This window comes from Polypterus senegalus, chromosome 2, assembly GCF_016835505.1.
Source record: "Polypterus senegalus isolate Bchr_013 chromosome 2, ASM1683550v1, whole genome shotgun sequence".
Classification (NCBI taxonomy): domain Eukaryota; kingdom Metazoa; phylum Chordata; class Cladistia; order Polypteriformes; family Polypteridae; genus Polypterus; species Polypterus senegalus.
The window spans coordinates 162677037-162700498 of NC_053155.1; the positions used below are offsets into that span (position 1 = coordinate 162677037).

The window sequence follows — 23462 nt, forward strand, 5'->3', positions numbered from 1 at the left end:
ATTTAAATATTTTGGTCCAGAATGATGTTAATTTGGCGCAGGCCCAAAACATGTGGCCCAATGAAGCTGGAACTTGATTGCAACATTCACAGGTTGGATCTTGCCCTGGAAACATTTTGGACAATTTTAAGCAAGACAGATGTGCTTGATATATAATTTTGAGTTAAATAATTGTATGCTTTGCGCATATGGAGTATGAGTGGATTCTATTCATTGCTACCTTTCTAAGATATTGTGTGAGAGATCCTTTTCCCACTGTCCTCTTGGATCTTTGAAAAGGGAGGGACTGTAAAATGGTTTTATATATTGCAGAAAAGCTGTCGGAGTCCTCAAAACTGATCAATATTTTTTCCAGCATAAAGGTGGGTGGCAGGTGAGAAAAATTGGGAAGGTTCTGTTTAACAAAGTTTCTGATTTGAAGGTACTGAAAGAAATGTGTTGCTGGGAAGTTAAATTTGGAATGCAATTGTTCATAGGATGCAAACACATTTTCTATGTACAGATCTCTAAGTGATTTAATCCCAAATGCTTTCCAGACATTAAGAACTGCATATGTTTGAGAGGATGGAAAAATGTGGTTCTCTTGCAGAAGTGGTTCCATATACTGAATGAGTGAAGCACAATTGGGTTGTTAGTATATTGGTGATAACTTGCTTTTATTGGGGTACAAAGCAAGGAATTTTAAGAAGTACTGCAGGATTTTATTTCTATTGCAGACCAAGCCTGTGTATGTGCACGTATTTGTGCCCATATCCAGGTTTTAACAGCTTGTATATTTGCTGCCCAGTAATAAAACTGAAAGTTAGGTAAAGCCATTCCACCTTCTGCCATAGGTCTTTGTATGGTCGCTCTTTAGATATGTGGATGTTTTGAATTCTAAATAAATGAGGTAATGGTTAAATCTAATTTCTTAAAAAATGATTTATTGATGTATATTGGAATGTTTTGAAATAAAAAAGAGATGCTTAGGAAGGATATTCATCTTAACAATGTTAATTTTTCCAGCTAAAGTGAGATGAAGGGTTGGCCATCTATGCAAGTCTTCCCTAATTTTTTCCACACAGACAGCTAAATTTTGTTGATAGAGAGCTTTATGTCTACTTGTGATGTCTATCCCTAGGTATTTAAACTGATCTGCAATGATAAAGGGTAAGGTGTCCAATCTAATATTTTGTGCTTGAGAATTCACTGGAAAGAGCACATTTTTAGTCAAATTAAATCTGAGACCAGAAATCTTTTGAAATTCTGTAGGTGCTGTTAGGACTACAGGCATAGCATTTTGTGGATCTGATATATACAGTACCATATCTTCTGCAAATAGACAAATTTGCTGTTCAAGTTCTTCTCTAATAATCCCTTTTATCTTGTAAGCATTTCTACAGTGAACTGCCAGTGGCTCAATGGTGAATGCAAAAAGCAGTGGTGAGAAAGGGCACCCTTGTCTGGTACCACATTCTAGTTTAACACTTGAATTACCAGGGCCTATGAGAAAAGTCGTAAATCCGGCCCACCTTAAATCCATGCAGAACCTCTCCATCAGCTTCTTTTGTCCTGTAAAATGTGCCGATTAAGACAAGCAGCAAGCAGCCTGCTATTCCATCCCCCCACCGTCGCAGAATGTTCACAAAGTTCTCCCAGCTCATGCCTTGTTTGATTATCTGGGAGTGAAGTGCTGGAGTTTTAGAATGGAAATAATAGTTCATTATTTGGAACACATGCATTTCAAGTGTGTTTCGTTTCTACAGTAACCTGTGTAAACCATTGTTAAAACAGAAACTTTTTCATATTTTAGTAATAAATGTTACAAAATGTAGGCATAAACTATAGAATGTGTGAAGCCTGAAGCCCAAAGATCAAATAAACACTTTCACAAAAGTTTCAAAAATGATTCAACAGCTTCTGTGGTGTAGTGGTATGATTTGCTGACTTATAATCAAGAGTCCCCAGTTCGATCCTGACTGTCTCTCATATTTACTGTTTTCAGTACTGAGCTGCTCTTATTGTTAATATTATACAGTACACACATACATTTGGTTTGAGTCTGTAACAGACCGTGTACATTTATAGTACTGTACTTGTAAAAGTTACTTTTTTTTTTTTTCACATTTATTCTCTCGGTCACGATCACGATACATACTACCGCCCCAGGGATCTGACGCGATTAGTTTTTATTTGAAACTGGGAATAACTGTACATGTGAGTAGTGTTTTGAGGCAATGGAACTGGACATTCTCTGATCTGCAGGGACAAAAGCTGACACACAAACGCTGGTGAATCTGCCTTCTTCGCATCTCACCGTCACTTCTTTTTTTTTTTTTTTAAATAAAAAGAAAGAGACAAATATATGAGATATTGGGTATAAATGTATGGTACTTGCAAAAGTTAGCTTTTTTCAGTTTTATTTTAATCACAGTCATGCTCTAACATCCACCCCCCAACCTCCCCGCCCCTCTCCTGATCCAACTCCAGCACTAGTGTAAATAAACACCCGATTTGACGCTGTTTGTTTTCAAATCAAAATGTCACATATATTGTCACTTTCTTTCAGGTGTGTAATAGAAACCACAGCATAGAGAGAAGTGTGCGCATTGCAACAGGTGCACATGTCGTAAATGTAGGGGTGTGTGTGTGTGCACACCCTGTGGTGGGCTGGCGCCCTGTCCGGGGTTTATTTCCTGCCTTGCACCCTGTGTTGGCTGGAATTGGCTCCAGCAGACCCCCCTGACCCTGTAGTTAGGATATAGTGGGTTGGATAATGAATGGATGGATTTCTTGTTTCTATCTGAGAAGTGACATTACATTAAATTTAGATTGTAATTTCTTGAAGCGTACACCAAGAGTCCTCGGTTTAGAGGAATTTGATCCCTGTATGTGGTAAGTTGCTGCTATCTCGGTGTCTGATTTAAAGTCCTGTCCAATTATTTTTGAGAATAGTTCAGCTACTAATTTCAATGGGTTTGGACTTTCACAATTCTCAGGTAGACTTTCGATTCTAATATTATTCCTTCTGCATTCGTCTTCCAGTGCAGCAAGTCTGCTCTCCAAGTCTCCAAGTTTTTTGATATTCAGAATTTGCAGCTGTTGCTTTTCCGTTAATGGTGGATGCCAGATGTTTCGTGGTTTCAATACGAGTCGTGAATGTCTGCTTAACATCTTCCAGCCGATCGACAAGTGCTCTCAGCTTATTTTCAAACTTAGATGCATTTTCCTGAATGTGTTCGTCAATTTTTTTCAGCATACCATTAAAGGCTGCCTCAAAGTGATTATATACATGTTTCTCCAAGTCTTTATTATCCTGCTGCACCTCCTGTAGCTCCAGCCCCAGCTTCTCATTTGTTTTGAGCATACCATTCATTTCTTTCTTTATATCTATCTTAATATAAACTGCTCAAAAAAATTAAAGGAACACTTTGAAAACACATCAGATCTCAATGGGAAAAAGAAATCCTCCTGGATATCTATACTGATATAGACTGGGTAATGTGTTAGGAACGAAAGGATGCCACATCGTTTTATGGAAATGAAAATGATCAACCTACAGAGCCCTGAATTCAAAGACGTCCCAAAAATCAGAGTGAAAAATTATGTGGCAGGCTAGTCCATTTTGCCAAAATTTAATTGCAGCAACTCAAAATTGTACGCAGCACTTTATATGGCCCCTGTGTTCTTGTATACATGCCTGACAACATCGGTGCATTCTTCTAATGAGATGACAGATGGTGTTGTGGGGGGATCTCCTCCCAGATCTGGACCAGGGCATCACTGAGCTCCTGGACAGTCTGAGGTGCAACCTGGTGGCATTGGATGGACCAAAACATAATGCCCCAGAGGTGTTCTATTGGATTTAGGTCAGGAAAGTGTGGTGGCCAGTCAATGGTATCAATTCCTTCATCATCCAGGAACTGCCTGCATACTCCCACCACATGAGGCCAGGAATTGTCGTGCACCAGGAGCCACTGTACCAGCATAGGGTCTGACAATGGGTCCAAGGATTTCATCCAGATACCTAATGGCAGCCAAGGTGCCTTTGTCAAGCCTGTAGCGGTCTGTGTGACCCTCCATGGATATGCCTCCCCAGACAATCATTAACCCACCACCAAACTGCTCATGCTGAATGATGTTACAGGCAGCATAATGTTCTCCATGGCTTCTCCAGACCCTTTCACTTCTGTCACGTGCTCAGGGTGAACCTGCTCTCATCTGTAAAAAGCACAGGGCACCTGTGGTGCATCTGCCAATTCTGGTATTCTATGGTGAGTGCCAATTGAGCTGCATGCTGCTGGGCAGTGAGCTCAGGGCCCATTAGAGGACATGGGGCCCTTGGGTCACCCTCATGAAGTCTTTCTGGTTGTTTGGTCAGAGACATTCACACCAGTGGCCTGCTGGAGGTCATTTTGTAGCGCTCTGGCAATGCTCATCCTGTTCCTCCTTGCCCAAAGGAGCAGATACTGGTCCTGCTGATGGGTTATGGACCTTCTATGGCCCTCTCCAGCTGTCCTAGAGTAACTGCTTGTCTCCTAGAATCTCCTCCATGCCCTTGAGACTGTGCAGGGAGACACAGCAAACCTTCTGGCAATGACACTTATTGATGTGCCATCCTGGAGAAGTTGGACTACCTGTGCAACCTCTGTAGGGTCCAGGTATTGCCTCATGCTACCAGTAGTGACACTGACTGTAGCCAAATGCAAAACTAGTGAAGAAACAGTCAGAAAAGATGAGGAGGGAAAAATGTCAGTGGCCTCCACCTGTTAAACCATTCCTGTTTTGGGGGTCATCTTATTGTTGCCCCTCTAGTGCATCTGTTGTTAATTTCATTAACACCACAGCAGCTGAAACTTATTAACAACCCCCTCTGCTACTTAACTGACCAGATTAATATCCCATAAGTTTCATTGACTTTATGCTATACTCTGATTGAAAAGTGTTCCTTTAGTTCTTTTGAGCAGTATATTTATTGAGCTCATTTATGGCCGTGGCAATTGTAGCAATCATTACCTTCAGTTCGGACAGATCGTTTCGGCTTTCGTGCTCCACCAGTGAAGCGGCAAGCCCTATTACAGCCGATGCTTCCGGCTCACGAAGAGTTGATGAAAGCGCAGACTGCAATTTTGCATCATAGTATTTGCAGGTTGAGGAACACTGGATTTCAATATGTTCACACAATCTCAAATTAATAAATGTTCATGACAAAATTTACAAACCCTTATGAGTCAAGCACTGAACAGCTGATCAACCACGGCCTATAAGTCTGAGAAATCGTGGTGACAACCTTCATGCCAGCAAAGTAAAAGTGCAGTTGGTAATGCCCGAAGATTATGACATATCCAAAAAAACATGAACGATGCAGCAGCTGCCAAGGAAAGGGTAATGATGTTGAGGAAAATTAATGATAGAGTGAAAGTGTAAAATACTTTACTTGAAACGGTGTATGCCTTCAAGAAAACATTGAATTCCACTTCTGCAATATTAATGATACCAAAATAGTCAAACACCCACAGTGATAAGTGTTCAATATACATGGAGTTGTTCTAGTTGTTACTATGAGAGATGGGAAACTTTTGTGATTACAGTGATTACATCCAAAAGAAAGAAAACGTTAATTACTTGCATGTACAAATCTGCAACAGACGACTCACAGTGCCCACTCTGAATGGTAACTTAACTCTGTTCAAAAGTGAGATCATGGATACATGGCCTCAAAATCTGTAATTATGTGTGTGGCATCTCGTATTATCTTAAGAATGGATGATAGGACACATTGATATTTGTACTGAGGATTTGAAATAAATAAATACTTGTACATCATTCAAAAATGCTATCAGCAAACTACAAAACAATGCAGAAGTCATATTATTGCCTTATTCCATTACAAAACACAGAATCAAAACTACAGCTGAACCTTGGATTGCGAGCGTAATTCGTTCCGGAAACGTGCTTGTAATCCAAAGCACTCGTATATCAAACTGAATTTCCCCATAAGAAATAATGGAAACTCAGATGATTCGTTCTACAACCTATAACTATTCATAAAAAAATGATTAATACAAAATATAAAGTAAAAATACATAAAACAAATTAACCTGCACTTTAACTTTAAAAAGAATCATGACTGGTGTCAGGGAGACGAGAGAAAGGAGGGTTATTGTGTAGGACGACTTTCACTCTAACTAACGGAATTCCTTCTATCTGTTGGGCCACTGGAATTTTCTTTTTTTGTGACTTGAACAAGGAACCTATCCAATGATAGTTGCTTCTGCCTGAAGAGTCACTACACTTGGACACAAAATAAAAAAAAAATGCTTTACACACTGTAAGGTTTCTAAATTCTTTTGGGATTCAACAAATACAAATATAATAAGTAACCGTGCTGTTCCTGTTTCAAGCTGAGTAAAGCTGATGCTGCTAAAGTACTGAGACTCAGCTTTGTGTTTTCGGGTGCAAGACTCACATGTTACAACACACACACACACATGGTCACAATGCTATAGTAAGCAGTATACGCTCGTATGGATGTTGACTATACGAGTGAGGTATGCCGACTGAGACCGAGAATGGCAGACAATTACCCACAATCCTGCAGTGAGAGAGAGAGAACCACCATCACCTCAGTTGTGATCACGCGACGCTCTGCAGTCAAAGCGTATACGTACTACTCGTATTGCAAGACCTCGCTCGTTTATCAAGTTAAAATTTATTAACAATTTTAGCTCATCTTGCAAAACACTTGCAGACCAAGTTACTGTACATTAATAGGCATATCAAATATAGATACCTGCTGAAGAGAGTCTTTAGCGGCATTTCCTTAAAATGTGGGCAGTTTGTTCCACCAGAAATGCCCCTGCTGTTTAAATTCAATTGCCTTATCTGTGACAGTAAGCGCGTGTGTGTGTGTGTGTGTGTGTGTGTGCACACGAGTAAGCAGACGCTGCTTAAAAGTTAGGCACACTTTTGCAATTGCTTTGTGATTAGCAATGGCATTTCCATGCCTGATTTCTCTCAAGTCCGATCTCAGTCGGTCCTGAACTATAAGATGCCCACTCTGTAGTCTGGTGCCAACCTTCCCACTACACGGGGTGTCAGCAGTTTTTTTCCCCTGAGTGATTCTTCTCTAGTTTTGCATTTTGTTAGTGTCCTTGTCACTACTGGTAGCATGAGCTGGTACCTGCAGCTGAATTCAAGTAGCAGAGGTAGTCCAGCTCCTCCAGGATGGCACATCCACATGTGCCTTTGCAAGAAGGTTTGCTATGTCTTCCAACACAGTCTCAATAGGATGGAACAAATACCAGGAGACAGGCCATTACACAAGGAGAGCTAGACAGAGCAGTAGAAGGGAACCAACCCAGCAGCAGGATTAGTATCTGCTCCTTTGTATGAGGAGGAACTGAAGGAGCACTGCCAGAGCCGTACAAAATGACCCCCAGTTGGCTACTGGTGTACATGTTTCTAACCAAACTCTCAGAAACAGACTCCATGATGGTAGCATAAGGACTCGGCATCCTCTAGTGGGACCTGTGCACACAGCCCATCACCGTGCAGCCTAACTGGCAGCTTTGCCATCAGTGCCCTGTTATCTTCACAGATGAGAGTAGGATCACACTGAACACATGTGACAGACAGGAAAGAGTCTGGAGATGCCATGGTGAACAATATGCACCATGCAACATCATCCAGCATACCAGATTGATGATCACTGAGAGTCTGGGAAGACATATCCTTAGAGAGTCACACAGACCTCCACATGCTAGGCAACGGTAACCTTACTGCTGTTAAGTACCAGGATGAAATCCACAGAGCCACTGTCAGACCTTACACTGATACAGTGTAAGACAATGGCCAACATCGTGTGGCTAGAGTGTGTAGGCAGTTCCTGTATGACAAAGGCATTGATGCCATTGACCGGCCCAAATGTTCCCCAGACCTAAATCCAATTGAGAACCTCTGGGACGTTATGTATAAGTGCACCAGAAACAGCCAAGTAGTACCACAGACTGTCCAAGAGCTCACTAGCGCCCTGATCCAGATCTGGGAGGAGATCCCACGCGGACACCACCTATCATCTCATCAGGAGCACGTTGTCGGCAGTGCATATAGGCACGTGGAGGCCATATACACTACTGAGTCACATTATGAGTTGCCGTCATTAAATTCACGCAAGTTGGATCAGCCTGTGATTTCAGTTTTTGACTCTGGCATTAGATGTGACATTAAATCCGTAATTTTGGTTTTCATTGACTGTTATTATGATATTACATCATTTTGTTCTCAACGAGTTGCATAGCATTATTCAGTAAGGGTTTTGCACTTGAATATTTTGTTCATCGTATGATTTAAGTGTTCCCTTATTTTTTTTGAGCAGTGTATTAGGTAGAGGTTAATGCTGATAAATGTTCTAATTTTTCATAAATTGTAAACTCACAGCTTATTTAAATTCATTATTTATGAGAAGTTTCGACCTGTATTTTTACCATGATCACAGGACAGAAATGGTTTAGCTTCTATTGTACAATATATTGCCTAAAAGTCACCATTACTATGCTTTCACACTTCAGCACAGCTTCAGATATTAATGATCAAAGGATTCTTCTACACAACTTACCCATTTACCTGGCCTTCCAGTCATTTTAAATAAGTGCACAAGTCCAAAGGCAATACTCCCCCCACTAAATCCACAATTAGACATTGTGGAACTGTGGTTTTAGAGTTAAGACTCCAGATAATTTTTTTCTTTACTTTTTAAATTATTTTAAATACATTTAGCTGTTGATGGGTGGAATTCAAACAGAGGTTTGAATTATAATTTGGCTGAATCCATTTACAATTTAAGTGTTATGTTTGGCACTAATTTAAAATTTCTGTTGTTACATTTTTACGCATTCTGAAACTTGATTTATCAGCTTGAATTGATAAACATATGATGATTTCTTAAATTGCAGGACAAGAAAAGTTAGTTCATTCAAGTAAAATTTACCATTTTGCTTTTATGGCCTGGGTGTTTAAACGGCTTGCTAACTATTTTACATAGCTCTCTAAGATGTGCAATCATACAACTCCAGTTCTTAGACCATCACACTGAATTCTAAAGAAATCAACTTTGAAATCCATCTTTCCATTATATACTTCTCTTTTAAGATGCAGACAAAATTAATATTTCAAGGATAAATAAATCTAAGTTGAAAAATATGTTACTAAGCAGGAAGCCTACAATGAAGCATGGAGAAAACTTGTAACTAAATGTAAATAACAATTTTAATACAATGCACAACTTTTTAGACAAAGTATTCTGCATTGTTTAGGCACTCATTAGTATCATGACTAGCTAGTGAATGTTTATTATTATAATTATGGTAAGTTCTCTTTGAAAATCAACTAAAATATTGTATTATACTTACCTGGAACCAAGAAAACTTGTTGGCAGGAAGATCCAAACACAACTTGAGCATCTGGTGCTGAAGAACAGGAGGTACTACATATCTATTGACATTTCCAGTAAAAATGCCTAAAAATTACAGATGGAAAAGAACAATATCAGAAGTCAAACATTCAGGTTTTTGACAGGAGAGGTAAGAACAGTATATTTTCAGGTAGGTAATGATTTAAAATTCAATACTACCAAGTGCTATTTTTCTTTTCCAACATGACATTAAAAAAAATGAGGACAAGAAACGAATGCTTTATTTCAATACTCTTTATTTCAATACTCTTTCACATTTTACTGTATCATCCTCTATGAAAGTCACTTGATGTTAAAATTGAATAAGGATTTGAGATAACTGACATTTTCACATAACATGCTGTGGACTTCTCTAAATAAAAAAAATATGACTTTTATCATATCCTGTCCTTTACAAGATTCCCAGAATGCAGTACTTTCTGATTATCAGATCTGAAAAGATCTATAATTTTGATCTAATAATGACATGACATTTAAATTTTATGAAATTTACTTGTCCCCACAGTACATTCTTTTTGTCCCACCTTTTATTAAGTCAACTTGCAAAGAATCTACAGTATACTAATAAAAGGCAAAGCTCTCACTGACTGACTGACTGACTGACTCACTCACTCACTGACTCATCACTAATTCTCCTGTGTGGGTGGAAGGCTGAAATTTGGCAGGCTCATTCCTTACAGCTTCCTTACAAAAGTTGGGCAGGTTTCATTTCGAAATTCTACGCGTAATGGTCATAACTGGAAGGTATTTTTCTCCATTTACTGTAATGGAGTTCAGCCAGTTCCGTGGGGGAGTTTCGTGTGACATCATCACGCCTCCCACATAATCACGTGAACTGACTGTCAGCACTACGTAGAAAACCAGGAAGAGCTCCAAAACGCGCTGAAGAAAACATGCATTATAAAAACATACATTATATAATTGAGAAGGCAGCGAAATAATAAGAAGCGAGCGAGTGACATATACTACCATATTAATGAGTGCTGCTACTTCGGAAAGAAAGGTGTAAACCTAAACTTTAAATTAAGTTAATAGACAGGGTGCCACTGGTGTTTCTCATGCCCACGGGTAATGCGGGATACAAGTTTAATGAGAGAACGCAGGATATAAACGAGAGTTTTGATCACTTTGTAACTAAGTTAAAATTGCAGGTGAAGGGGTGTGCTTATGCAAATTCTGAGAGACTGTGTTTGTGGGAGATTGACAGTTAATGCGGTTGGGGGAGTCACGTCATCCTATCCCCTCCCATTTACCTCATTTCGCTCTGAGCTGAGCTCCGCGGCTAACGGCGTCTTCCGAAGCAACTTCATCACACTCCCACCAAATACTCACAGAAAAATCCACAAGTTAATACACACGCTGTCTCTAGAGTTTCTCCACACTCAATGTATTCCTCGCACCCCTTTATACCCTCTAATCTCCCATTTCAATTCAGATACCTCCAATTTCCTGTAAGGCTCAGCTGCGCGATGACAAGTAATAAGTCTCAAGGACAGACCCTACAAAACGATGCCATTGATTTCAAAAGTGAGCTCGCGCAGCATCGTCATATTACAACCGGAGTGCAGCCAGAAACTTTTAAGTACCGGGTCTTAGATAACATTAAATTAAGCCGTAGACATCGCAACATCACACAAAATAGCAGCTCACGAGAACTTACTGAATGCAGTACGAGTGATCACTTCCATGCATCAAACCTGTTCAAATGCGAATTATATGTGTATATATATATATGTGTGTATATATATATATATATATATATATATATATATATATATATATATACACATACAGTGGAACCTCGGTTCACGTGTTTGCTGAACAAGCCAGTTTCCCTTGCGTCCTAAGTTGAGAGAGAGAGAGAGAGAGCGAGCGACCACGTGCCTGCTGGGAAGGGGGAGGAGGAGATTGCTGCACGTGTTTGCCTGCCTATCTGTAGGCTGTAGTGCAAGCGAAACCATCCCCCTCCCCCCACAGGCAGCCTGAGAGAGAAAGAGAGTTGCCATGCTTTTTCATTTAAGCAAAGCCGCTCCTTGTGCATTGTTTTCAATAAGACGTGCACTCTCTTTGTGCTCTACAGTATTTCGTGTGCTTTTGCAGTTAACTATGGCTTATAAGCAAGTGGAGAGTGGTCAGAAGAAAGTTTTGAAGAAAATTGAAATCAAGTAAAGAAAGAAATTACAAAAGGTGGAAAAACTGTTTACCAGTTTACTCATTTACCAATCGGAGAACCCTTGTGCTTTCAAGCAGCATAATGTAAACAAAGCCAGACTGCCAGTAATGTGGAGGGTCACAAGAACGTTCTTTTTGGAATGGCTGCAGGAGGCTTTCACTCCCACCAGCTAAACAGCTAAAAGCACCAGAAACCCAAGAAATCACAAGAGAGAAAACACCTGAAGGAAAACACTTCATGCCAGAACTCGTTTCATGCAAGGTTAGTTTTCTTGGTGGTTTTGTATTACGGATTTTCAAAAGTAAGTTTTTAGTTCATAATGCGATTTGTTGCAATGTTATTTTTCTCTTTTTTCAAATGTTCGCTTTTTTCCTTGTGCTTAAAACTCATTAAAAATTGTTTACATGGAGGACTTCATCGTGTGATTTGTTGCAATGTTACTTTTTTGGTTGCTTGTGAGTTGGTTTTTAAATGAAGTTTGGATTTGTGCGATGTTTTTTTTTCTGCTGTGCTTAAAAGTCATTTTAAAAAAAATGCTGCGCGAGCACGTGCTACAGAGAGATTAGAGAGTGCGGGCAGCTGACAGGGAAGGGATTGGGGGGACGGATAGGTGTGTGTGTGTGTTTGTGCTCGCGCTACACAGAGAGAGAGCACGTGAGCCAGCCTGCTCCTGTAGCTGAGGTAGGGAGGGGCTTTGATGGTGTGTGTGCTACAGAGAGAGAGCGCGAGCGAGCCAGCTCGTGTAGCTGATCAGGGAGCCTGGGTGTTTTGTGTCAGTGTTATTCAATGTTTTTACATTAGTTTACTATTACACTGTGGATTCTATGGTGTAATTAACTATATTTGTGCTTAATCTTTACATATTTTTACATATTTACATACAGTTTGTACGGTCTGGAACTAATTAATTGTATTTACATATAATCCTATGGGGGAAACTGCTTCGGTTCACGACCAACTCGGTTTACGACCAAAGTTCTGGAACGAATTATGGTCGTGAACCGAGGTTCCACTGTATACTGTATATATGTATGTGTGTGTGTCTGTGTATGTGTGTGTGTCTGTGTCTATATATATGACAGCAACACTCATATCAGTGACAAAACAATTACATTAACAATCATCTTACATTATTTTTAAAATGTTTCCTTTTCTTTTTTCATAACTTCTTTAACACACTACTTCTCCGCTGCGAAGCGCGGGTATTCTGCTAGTTATTATTAACTTTAAAACTAGGCCTGAAAAAAACTTAAACTCACTGTCATATATAATTTCACTAGCTAGGATTTGACCTTTATTTTACTTTTTGACTAGTTTTAGCATGGTGTGTAAGACACTAACAAACAGAAGATGGGGTAATGAAATATTTACCTGCAAGGAAAATCAACAACATACAGCATACATACAAGAATATGAAGCTTTATGATCTGTGGATAATAAACATCTCAAAACAATGTGATGCAATTGCTAATGAGAAAAATTACTGCAGATCGCCACCGCCTTTAAAAAAAAAGTTTGCTTCTGAAATTAAATATTTCTGCCACCTTCACACAACACTGTTTACTGAGCTGCAGTCCTGAATTGAGAAGGAATGTGTAAGAGTTGATTATGTTACAGTCCTCTCATGCCAGTTTTTCAGCAATGCCTGTAATTAACTGAATAATTTGGAGAGGCTCCCAATTTCCTTTCTCAGGAAGTGGGGGGTGCACTTATATCAAGTCGTTGAGGATGGTGGTTGGAGTTGTGCGAGTTGTTGCTGTTGTTCCAGATTCAAGTGGATGACTTTTCTTGTATTGGAGTGCACTCTTTGTCTTTGACACATAATTTAGGTTTTAGAGAGGAGTGGCTTACCACACCAAAGAGAGCTTCTCAAAACGTGAAGTAGAGTGAGAGAAGAGATGAATGCAGCTAGTTTTAAAGAAAAGAGTAACCTCCGCTGATTACATTACAGTCCCTTCCAGTTATAGATCCAAAGCCTGCTTCTAAGCACATTATTTTGTTCACCACACACAGGCAGGTTTAGTTCTTTGTTAAAAGTTTAAGAATAATGTTAATTTGGGCATCTTTTTGTCTCATGGCACCTCAGTAAAAATTTCAGCTCAATTCTGATTTGCACCTTTGTTATCAGGTAAAGTATAGGGTGATATTGGTACAAGCTGCTCAGCCATTCATTCAGGAATACAGGATTCTGGGGTTGCAGGTGGATTTTTGCATCCCTGAAAATCTTCTGTCTTAACAGCCCTTATGTGCCACTAAACATCCCAGCAAAATGTCCAATGCTCACATTGTCCTGCATATGTATATTAGATGGACATTATGTGTATGTTGTCAGGGTGATTTGAAAACTTAATTTGTGTTTTAACTTTAAAGAGTAATATGAATAAAAATGTCAAATATTTAGCATTCTGTGAAAAAACATTTCAAATATTTTTATTTCTTTGTCTGGAATAACTGAAGTAAAACTCAATTAGGAATACTAAGGATTCTTCAGACATGTTCTTACTGTTTAGTAAACTATAGTATATATAGTATGCTTTAAAATGAATAGCATAAGTTTAACTGTACCAGTACTCTCTCTAAGAACTTGAATCAGGTTTAAGTATATAACAAGCCTATAGTCAGCTTGACAGTACATCCCAATAAAGCCTGTTTGCAAGACAACATTAGTTTTATATTATAGGAAAAAAAAACTTAAATACTGGCTGGCAGAGGAAGGAGATTTTTTTGTTGAACACTGGATTTCTTAGCAATGTTTTGTTTGAGGCCAAGTGAAAAGGAAACCATGGTACCTGATTTAAGTTGGGAAATCCAAAGAGGATTTTACTTTGATAGGGAATATGCTCCATTTTATGGATGACCAATCAGAGAAGTGTTTACTTGGTAGACCAATGCAGAATGAACCTTGTGAGCTGTGCCATTTTCCTAATTGTGGAATCCCAGTGTCTATTCAGTTGGCTGGTATTATTTTAATTTTTCATAAGACTGGTGAAAAAAACTGAAAATAAATTATTGGCACAGTGCCTTGCTTATGTAATACTGTATATACAACTGTTCAAGTGAGAAATTATGTTTATTTGTGTACTCTCTTGCAAGATTCCTATAAATTGTTACATTTGCAGGGTTCACATTATCATTTAAAGGTAACATGGTTGAGGTGGGGTACATGGTAAAGAATAGGGGTTATGACAAGAGGATTACTGGAAATTCCAGTAATTTAAAGAAAAGTGGTATAGAAAGTCTGGCATCAAAAGATTAAAAGAAATGGGAACTGCAACCAGCATTTTTCTAGTTATAAAATATTTGAGCTTTTATTTACTTTTTCATACTTTTTTAGTTTTTAATTTAGTTTTAGTTGTTTAGCACATTTAGTATTTGTCACATTTTATTAGTTTTGTATTACTCAAAAAATATCCATATCGACACAATATGGTTGTCATATTGTATTTGTTTATGCTGTGCCTGTAAACTTAATACATACAATTTTACTGTCTGTGACCGAACTCAATTTTCTCATAACAATGTGACTTTTCAAGGCTTACAATGTAATCAAAAACACTAGAATCAAATAACAAATGTGCACTAATGTTATTTGTTACTTTATCTGCAACAAGTTTAAGCAAATGGTTATTAATTTAAAAAACGCTGGTCTCGTCTGTTATGTGAGATGGCCATCTAAGGTGGAACTCCGTTGGCGGCCGTGGTGTTTTGTTTTTTTTTTTATTTGTAATATCCCGAGGTATCCTGCATTTACTCAACCCGAGGGGGCACAATTAAAGTATATGCAAGCATAAATAAGCACTGCAGAAAAAAGGCTCAGAAAGAAACAGAAGAGACAGCTAAAGTTTCATCCATGTCTAAACAGGCATCAAGTTCAAGTTCAAGCTCAGGATATGGCCTGCCAGAGAGTGACGTGAAACAGATAGGTGAAAGTATAGCCTAAAAGAAGAGATCATATCTGAAAATAAACACATTCATATTTTCCCTCATTTCTCACCCTCAACGTGCCGCATTTTACAACATTAAGCCGCACTTAAGGAAAACGGAGTTCAGATATAGCCTCTTGTATCCCGCCAAACTGAAAGTGAACATTCAAAGAAAGTACTATATTTTTACTTCTCCAGAGGAAGCAGAAAAAGAGGCAAGAAAACTGATCCCAACACTTTTTGAAAACCAATAGTGAGTCATATCGGATCCTGGCATGGCAAAGAATATCTTACCTACTGTTTGATCCGCTGGTAATGATACTGGCAGCATAATGATACATCCTATTTCCTTCACAGCCACATTTTGCTTACGTTTAAATTACAATTACATGTATGTATGTGTCATTTTTTTTCCGTAAAGGACTGTTTAACTTCATACCCTTGGTTTATTGTATTGCAGGGCACACACTGACACACCCACACACAAAACACACACTAGGGACATTATCTGCGTATCCCAGGCTATAGCTTAACATCAGTCCCTGGGTTTACTCTCTCAAGACTGTTTTAAGATTATATTTTATGTTTATAGTATTTGGACAGTACTGTCAATAAATATCTCAATTTTAATCCTTATACCCCACTGTTTTGGACGTGGTCTGTCTTTAGGTATGTCAGAGGACTGAGACTTTGTGAAGTGTGGTCTAGCCTCAGTGGGGAAGCAAAATGGGGGGGGAGGGGGTGGGTGGGATATCTAGGGGAGGGAGAGAGAAAGCTATGTCAAATCTACCCTCTTAATCTTTAAAAGTGTAAGAGCCAACGTAACAATAGGCTTCATGATAATAACTCCTGTAAAAACTGGAAAATAAGGTCAAAGCTGTCTTAAGTAATAATCTTAAATTAAGACTACAAAATGTCAACAAAAGCCCAAAAGCAATGTCTCTATGACCAAAGAGTTAACTTTGTGAGCTGGAATGTTAAAGGTCTCAATCACGAATTAAAAAAAAAGAAAGTATTCTCTTTCACCTAACAGGTTTAAACACTACAATTGTATTTTTAAAGGACCCACTTATTAAGCAAAGATCAGTTTCGGCTGCATAGCGACTGCACTGATAAAATATTGCATTTCAGCTTTACATAGAAAATTAGAGGTGTGGGAATTCTTATACACAGAACAATCGCATTTGTAGTATCAGATGTAGTATCTGATCCTGAAAGGCAACATGTGATTGTCATGGGCAATTTATTTAACAGTAACGTGATTTTGATAATTATCTACGCACCCAATGTGGATGATAGGGACTTCATCCACAATGTATTTGCATCCATTCCCAATGTGAACACTCATCTTCATATATAATACGCTACCGTGGCTGTTCATTTGTCTGTCCAGGATTTTAAATCACCTGTAGCTTGCAAACTGAAATTTGGTACATATATACTACCTGACATCTACTATCCGCTATTGGGGTGATGGTTGACCTCCAAGGTTATTCCTCTTTTAATTTAATTTTGTTTTATTTTAGAATTAACTCTCAGCAGCAGCCAGCAGGACGGCCGTGCAGCACATGCATACAGGCGCCGTTCTCATCCCTACCAGCTTCGCCGTCACTTCCCCTACCTCTTCACATCTTAAATCATTCTTGAGACAGACTCAAGTCCCAGCTTAAGTGAAAGATTAAAGAAAACATACTAATTAATTGCAACACAAACACTGACTTAATCAGTTTTAACGCGAACAAATGCCAACGAAAGAAGAAAAGAAGCAAGTCACTAGGGTGGAGAAAAGAAAAGCAGCAAGTGTATCAACCTCTGAGCAAAGCAATGCTAAACATACAGAGAAAGAGTATGAAAACTATTAATGCACAAGTCAAACATATTCACTGCACGATAATTACTTGTAAAATTATAATGGCTGGTGACTTTAATTGTGTTTTAAATCTATAAATAGGTCTCCTAACACAGGGGCGATGACATCTAACACAGCAGAAACAATTACACAGTTTGTAAACGATCATAACTTATCAGACTTCTGGAGATTTCTAAACCCAAACTCAAAACATATTCCTTCTACTCACCAGTGCATAACTGTTACTCAAGAATTATTTCTTTATAGATAACAATTTCTTGCCTACGATTAAACTCTTAACTCTTTGATCATGAACCTTAAATCACTATGCCCCACATACTCATCTCACAACTGTCATCCTAACACATTTTTATTACCAGAGGAGAACTGTACAGAATTTATATCCAAGCAAATCATTTTTTTTTATACACAAACTTATCCTCAGAGGTCACTGCAGGAATATTCTGGAAAACTTTGAGGGCTTTCTTAAGAGGACAGATTATTTCATATCTTTCCCACAAAAATAAATCAGAAACCAAGAAGGCATCAGAGCTAATCAGTGAAATTACCAGAGTAAATAAAGAAAATGCCAGGTGTCCAAATGAGGCACTTTATAGGACAGGAAAGGCTCTGCATACAGAGCTCAACCTCTTGACAACTAAAGAAACAGAACAACTAATTTTTAAATGAAGACATCAATACTATGAACACGGCTAATAAGACCTTACCTCAACAAATCCACAAGCAGGAAGTTCACAGTGCAATCCCAGCAATTACCAACACAGATGGAGACAAAATCATTGACCATAAAAATATAATGCACATATTTAGAGACTAATACAAGTCATTATATTTTACTGAGCTTAAAGAAGACAAGGCACAACCTAATGTGTTTCTGGGTGCAATACCGATACCACAACTAGATACCTGCACTGCAGGGGAATTAGATAAATGTTTGGCACTGTCAGAATTACTAGATGCTATAAACTTACTTCAGAGATGACTAATTCTCAATTAAGTTTGCTCCCCTTTTATTAGCAATATGTACAGAAGCTTGAAAGAATAAAATTCTACCTCAAACTTTCACCAAGCATTAAGTACTGTCTTTCCTAAGCAAAGTGCATAATACAGGCCAATCTCACTTCTGAAAAATGATGTAAAAATACTCTCAAAAGTCCTAGCTAGAAGGATTGAAAGAGGTGCTTCCTTTGGTAATATCACAAGGCCAAACTGGATTTAATAAAGGCCGACAATTCGCTTCCAATTTTCAATGCCTGTTTAATGTAATATATTCACCCACAAAGTCTAACACTCCAGAGAGATTATTATTGTTGGATTCAGAAAAAGCATTTAATATGGTTGAATGGTACTAACTCTTTACTACATTAGAGAAATTTGGGTTTGGCCTGAACATATTTGCAAGGATCAAACTATTGCATACCAGTACAAAGGCTGGAAGGATATTGACCATTCAATGGTTATTTGTTTGCGGCCTTTAATGAATCAGATACTTTTATTGTTTTACCATTGATGAGTTGTATGTTAAGAATGTCAGTGTTAGACAAAGCAAGAATGCTGCACACAGATCGAACACCAGAGTTTATTTCAATATAGTGCAGATTTGATGCATTACACTTGTCAAAATTAAACCGGAGAAGGAAGGTGTACATTGCAAAACTGTACCATTCTAAAAATATTAAGATTGTTGCAGTTCATCCATTTGCTATCAATGAAGCAATTAAGTTTCAAGAAAGCCTGAAAGGAATGTGCTCCATGACACCACAATGATCATGCTGAAACATCAGTACTAATAACCTAATTAAAACTAAATGTATATAGGCATGGGCAAATTTGTGGGTACGCCTCCACAAAAACTTACCAACAAATTTCTCTTAAGTAACTTAAAGCCAACAAAAGTAATTAATACCCATCATTGTTTATTTCATAGTTAACAAAAAACAGATTTTGCCATAGAGTTCTGATTCAACAGAATATTTCAAATAATAACATAAGAAAAAAATGGCATGAACAAAAATGAAAGAACACTCAATGTGATATTTTGCTGCACAATCTTTAGAGGCAATCATTTAAAACAGATTCCTGTAGCTCTCAAAGACACTGTTGAGCCTGTCAACAGATACAATAGCTTGGTCTACTATTCCTGAGCAAACTGTTCCAGCTGTCCCAGGTCTGAAGGGTGCCTATTCCAGAGTGCATGTTTCATTTCTTTCCATAGACTTTCGACAGGATTCAATTAGGCCTCATAGAAGGCCACTTAAGAATATTCCAATGTTTTGTTCATAACCATTCTCTGATGCTTTGTGGTGTGACTTGGGACATTATCCTGAAACTGAGAAAAAAGCTTTCTGATATTGGGCTGTTTTGGTCCAGAATATCTTGATTTCATTGCTCCCTGCACAGACTCAAGGCACCCTCTTTCAGACCCAGCAAAGTAGCCGCAAAACATAAGCAAGCCTTATTCATGTTTCATAGTACCTATGGGATTTTTTTTTTTGAAAGGTTTATTTTTTTGTCTGAAGATATACAGCTGATGTGACTTCCCAAAAAGCTCCACTTTCTTTCATATGTCCAAAGGACATTCTCCCAGAAGCATTGTGGCTTGTCAACATGTGTTTTAGCTAATTCCAGTCTGGCTTTTTAATGTTTTTCTTTCAACAAGGGGGTCCTCCAAGTTTTATTGCATTGAACCCAATGTCCCTCAAAAAGCAACAGATGATGTGCTCAAACACTGATGGGCCTTAATCTTGTAAGTCAGCATGTAACTCTTTGTAAGTTGTCCTTAGTTTTTTGTCTAAAATTCTCACTATCCTTCTGCCCATGCTGGAGTCAATTTTCCCATTGCAGCTGCATCCAACATTTGTAACTGTTGTCACAGAAACATCAAGCTGCTTGTAAATGATTTTATAACCTTTGCATTTAACATGCTTGTCTATAATTTTCTCACTCAACTTTCTCAGCTCACTCCTTTGCTTTCTGTGGTCCATGTTGAGTGTGAGACGCACAATGATGCCAAACAGTAGAGTTACTAATTTTCTCCTTTTAAAGAGGTTGAATGACTGATGGTCTGATGGTGGGCTCACCACCTATGGGAGGGGCCAAAGAGGTTGGCTACAATGTGAGTTGGGTGGTGGCCGAAGGCTGGGACATTGGCGGTCCGATTCTCGGCTACAGAAGCTGGCGCTTGGGACGTGGAATGTCACCTCTCTGAAGGGGAAGGTGCCTGAGCTAGTGCGCAAGGTTCTGGCTAGATATAGTCGGGCTCACCTCGATGCATAGCTTGGACTCTGGAACCAATCTCCTTGAGAGGGGCTGGACTCTCTACCACTCTGAAGTTGCCCCGGTGAAAGGCGCAGAGTGGGTGTGGGCATACTTATTGCCCCCCGACTATTCATTGGGGTTTACCTCGGTGGACGAGAGGGTAGTCTCCCTCTTCCTTCTTTAGGGTCCTAACTGTTGTTTGTGCGTATGCGCCGAACAGCACTTTGGAGTACCCACCCTTTTTGGAGTCCCTGGAGGGGGTGCTAGAGGGCATACCTTCTGGGGACTCCCTCGTACTGCTGGGAGACTTCAATGCTCACATGGGCAATGACAGTGAGACCTGGAAGGGAGTGATTAGGAGCAATGGCCCCCCCGATCTGAACCGAGTGGTGTTTTGTTATTGGACTTCTGTGCTCGTCACAGATTGTCCATAACGAACACCATGTTCAAGCATGCGTGTTCATATGTGCACTTGGTACCAAGACACCCTAGGTCTCAGTTCGATGATCGACTTTGTGGTCGTGTCGTCAGACTTGTAGTCACATGTCTTGGACACTCGGGTGAAGAGAGGGGCAGAGCCATCAACTGATCACTACCTGGTGGCGAGTAGGCTTCAATGGTGGGGGAGGATGCCGATCAGGCCTGGTAGGCCCAAATATGCTGTTAGGGTCTGCTGGGAAAGTTTGGAAGAGTCCCCTGTCAGAAGTAGCTTCAACTTCCAGCTCCGGCAGAACTTCGACCACGTCCCGAGGGAGGTGTGGGACATTGAGTCCGAATGGGCCATGTTCTGTGCCTCTATTGTTGAGGCGGCTGACCGGAGCTGTTTTTGCAAGGTGGTCGGTGCATGTTGTGGCGGCAATCCCTGAACCCTTTGGTGGACACCAGCGGTGAGAGATGCCGTCAAGCTGAAGGAAGACTCCTACAGGACCCTTTTATCCTGTGGGACTCCGGAGGCAGCTAATCGCTACCGGCAGGCCATGCGGAATGTGGCTTCGGTGGTTGCGGAGGCAAAAACTTGGGCGTGGGCAGAGTTTGGGGGGCCATGGAGAACGACTTTCGGACGACTTCGAGGAGATTATGGTCTACTGTCCAGCGTCTCAGGAGGGGGAAGCAGTGTAGTGTCAACATTGTATATGGTGGGGATGGTGCGCTGCTGACCTCGACTCAGGATGTTGTGGGTCGGTTGGGGTGGGGGGTCTTGGAGGTACTTCGAAGACCTCCTCAATCCCACTAACATGCTTTTCAATGAGGAAGCAGAGCCTGGGGACTCGGAGGTGGGCTCCCCCATCTCTGGGACTGAGGTCACCGAGGTGGTCAAAAAACTCCTTGGTGGCAGGGCCCAGGGGGTGGATGAGATATGCCCAGAGTTCCTTAAGGCTCTGGATGTTGTAGGACTGTCTTGGTTGACATGTCTCTGCAACAATGCATGGACATTGGGGGCAGTGCCTCTGGATTGGCAGACCAGGGTGATGTACACCCTCTTTAAGAAAGGGGACTGGAGGGTGTGTTCAAACTACAGAGGGATCACACTCCTCAGCCTTCCTGGAAAAGTCTATTTGGGGGTCCTAAAGAGGAGGGGCCGTCAGACAGTCGAACCTCGGATTCAGGAGGAACAGTGTGGTTTTTGTCCTGGTTGCAGAACAGTGGACCAGCTCTACACCCTTAGCAGGGTCCTGGAGGGTGCATGAGAGTTTGCCCAACCAGTCTACATGTGTTTTGTGGACTTGGAAAAAGCGTTCAACCGTGTCCCTCGGGGAATCCTGTGGGGGGTGCCCCGGGAGTGTGGGGTACCGGACCCCCTGATAAGGGCTGTTCGGTCCCTGTACAACCGGTGTCAGAGCTTGGTCCGCATTGCCAGCAGTAAGTTGAACCTGTTTCCAGTGAGAGTTGGACTCTGCCAGGGCTGCCCTTTGTCACCGATTCTGTTCATAACTTTTATGGACAAAATTTCTAGGCGCAGCCAGGGTGTTGAGGGCGTCCAGTTTGGTGGACTCAGGATTGGGTCACTGCTTTCTGCAGATGATGTTGTCCTGTTTGCTTCATTAGGCCGTGATCTTTAGCTCTCTCTGGGTTCGCAACTGAGTGTGACGTGGCTGGGATGGGAATCAGCACCTCCAAATCCAAGACCATGGTCCTCAGCCAGAAAAGGGTGAGTGCCCTCTCAGGGTTGGAAACGAGATCCTCCCCTAAGTGGAGGAGTTCAAGTATGTTTGGGTCTTGTTCACGAGTGAGGGAAGAATGGAGCGTGAGAGCGACAGGCGGATCGGTGCAGCATCCGCAGTGATGCAGGCTCTGCATCAGTCTGTCGTGGTGAAAAAAGAGCTGAGCCGTAAGGCAAAGCTCTCAATTTACAAGTCGATCTATGTTCCTACCCTCACCTATGGTCATGAGCTATGGGCAGTGACTGAAAGAACGAGATCGCGAATACAAGCAGCTGAAAGGAGTTTCCTCTGCAGGGTGTCTGGGCTTTCCCTTAAAAGATAGAATGAGAAGCTCAGTCATCTGGGAGGGGCTCAGAGCAGAGCCACTGCTCTATCGCATCGATAGGAGTCAGATGAGGTGGCTCGGGCATCTGATCAGGATGCCTCCTGGCGAGGTGTTCCGGACAAGTCCAACTGGTAGGAGGCCCCGGGGAGAGGGAAGTCTGGGCATCTCTGCTCAAGCTGCTGTCCCCACGACGTAATCTCAGATAAGCAGAAGAGGATGGATGGATGGATGGATGGAATGACTGATTTCACGACTGGAGACGTGTGATAATAATTTAAGAAAACAATTAGCTTGAAAAAT

The 23462-nt window shown here is 40.4% G+C and overlaps 1 protein-coding gene across 1 annotated transcript in view; it reads right to left on the reverse strand.

Annotated features, from left to right (window-relative positions):
* Window positions 1-23462, reverse strand: part of urb1 (URB1 ribosome biogenesis homolog) — a 323342-nt gene that overhangs the window by 182934 nt on the left and 116946 nt on the right. Inside the window, exon 14 of the mRNA XM_039744916.1 lies at window positions 9390-9496. Within this exon, the coding sequence (XP_039600850.1) occupies window positions 9390-9496 (107 nt within the window). The remainder of the gene's footprint in view (window positions 1-9389; window positions 9497-23462) is intronic.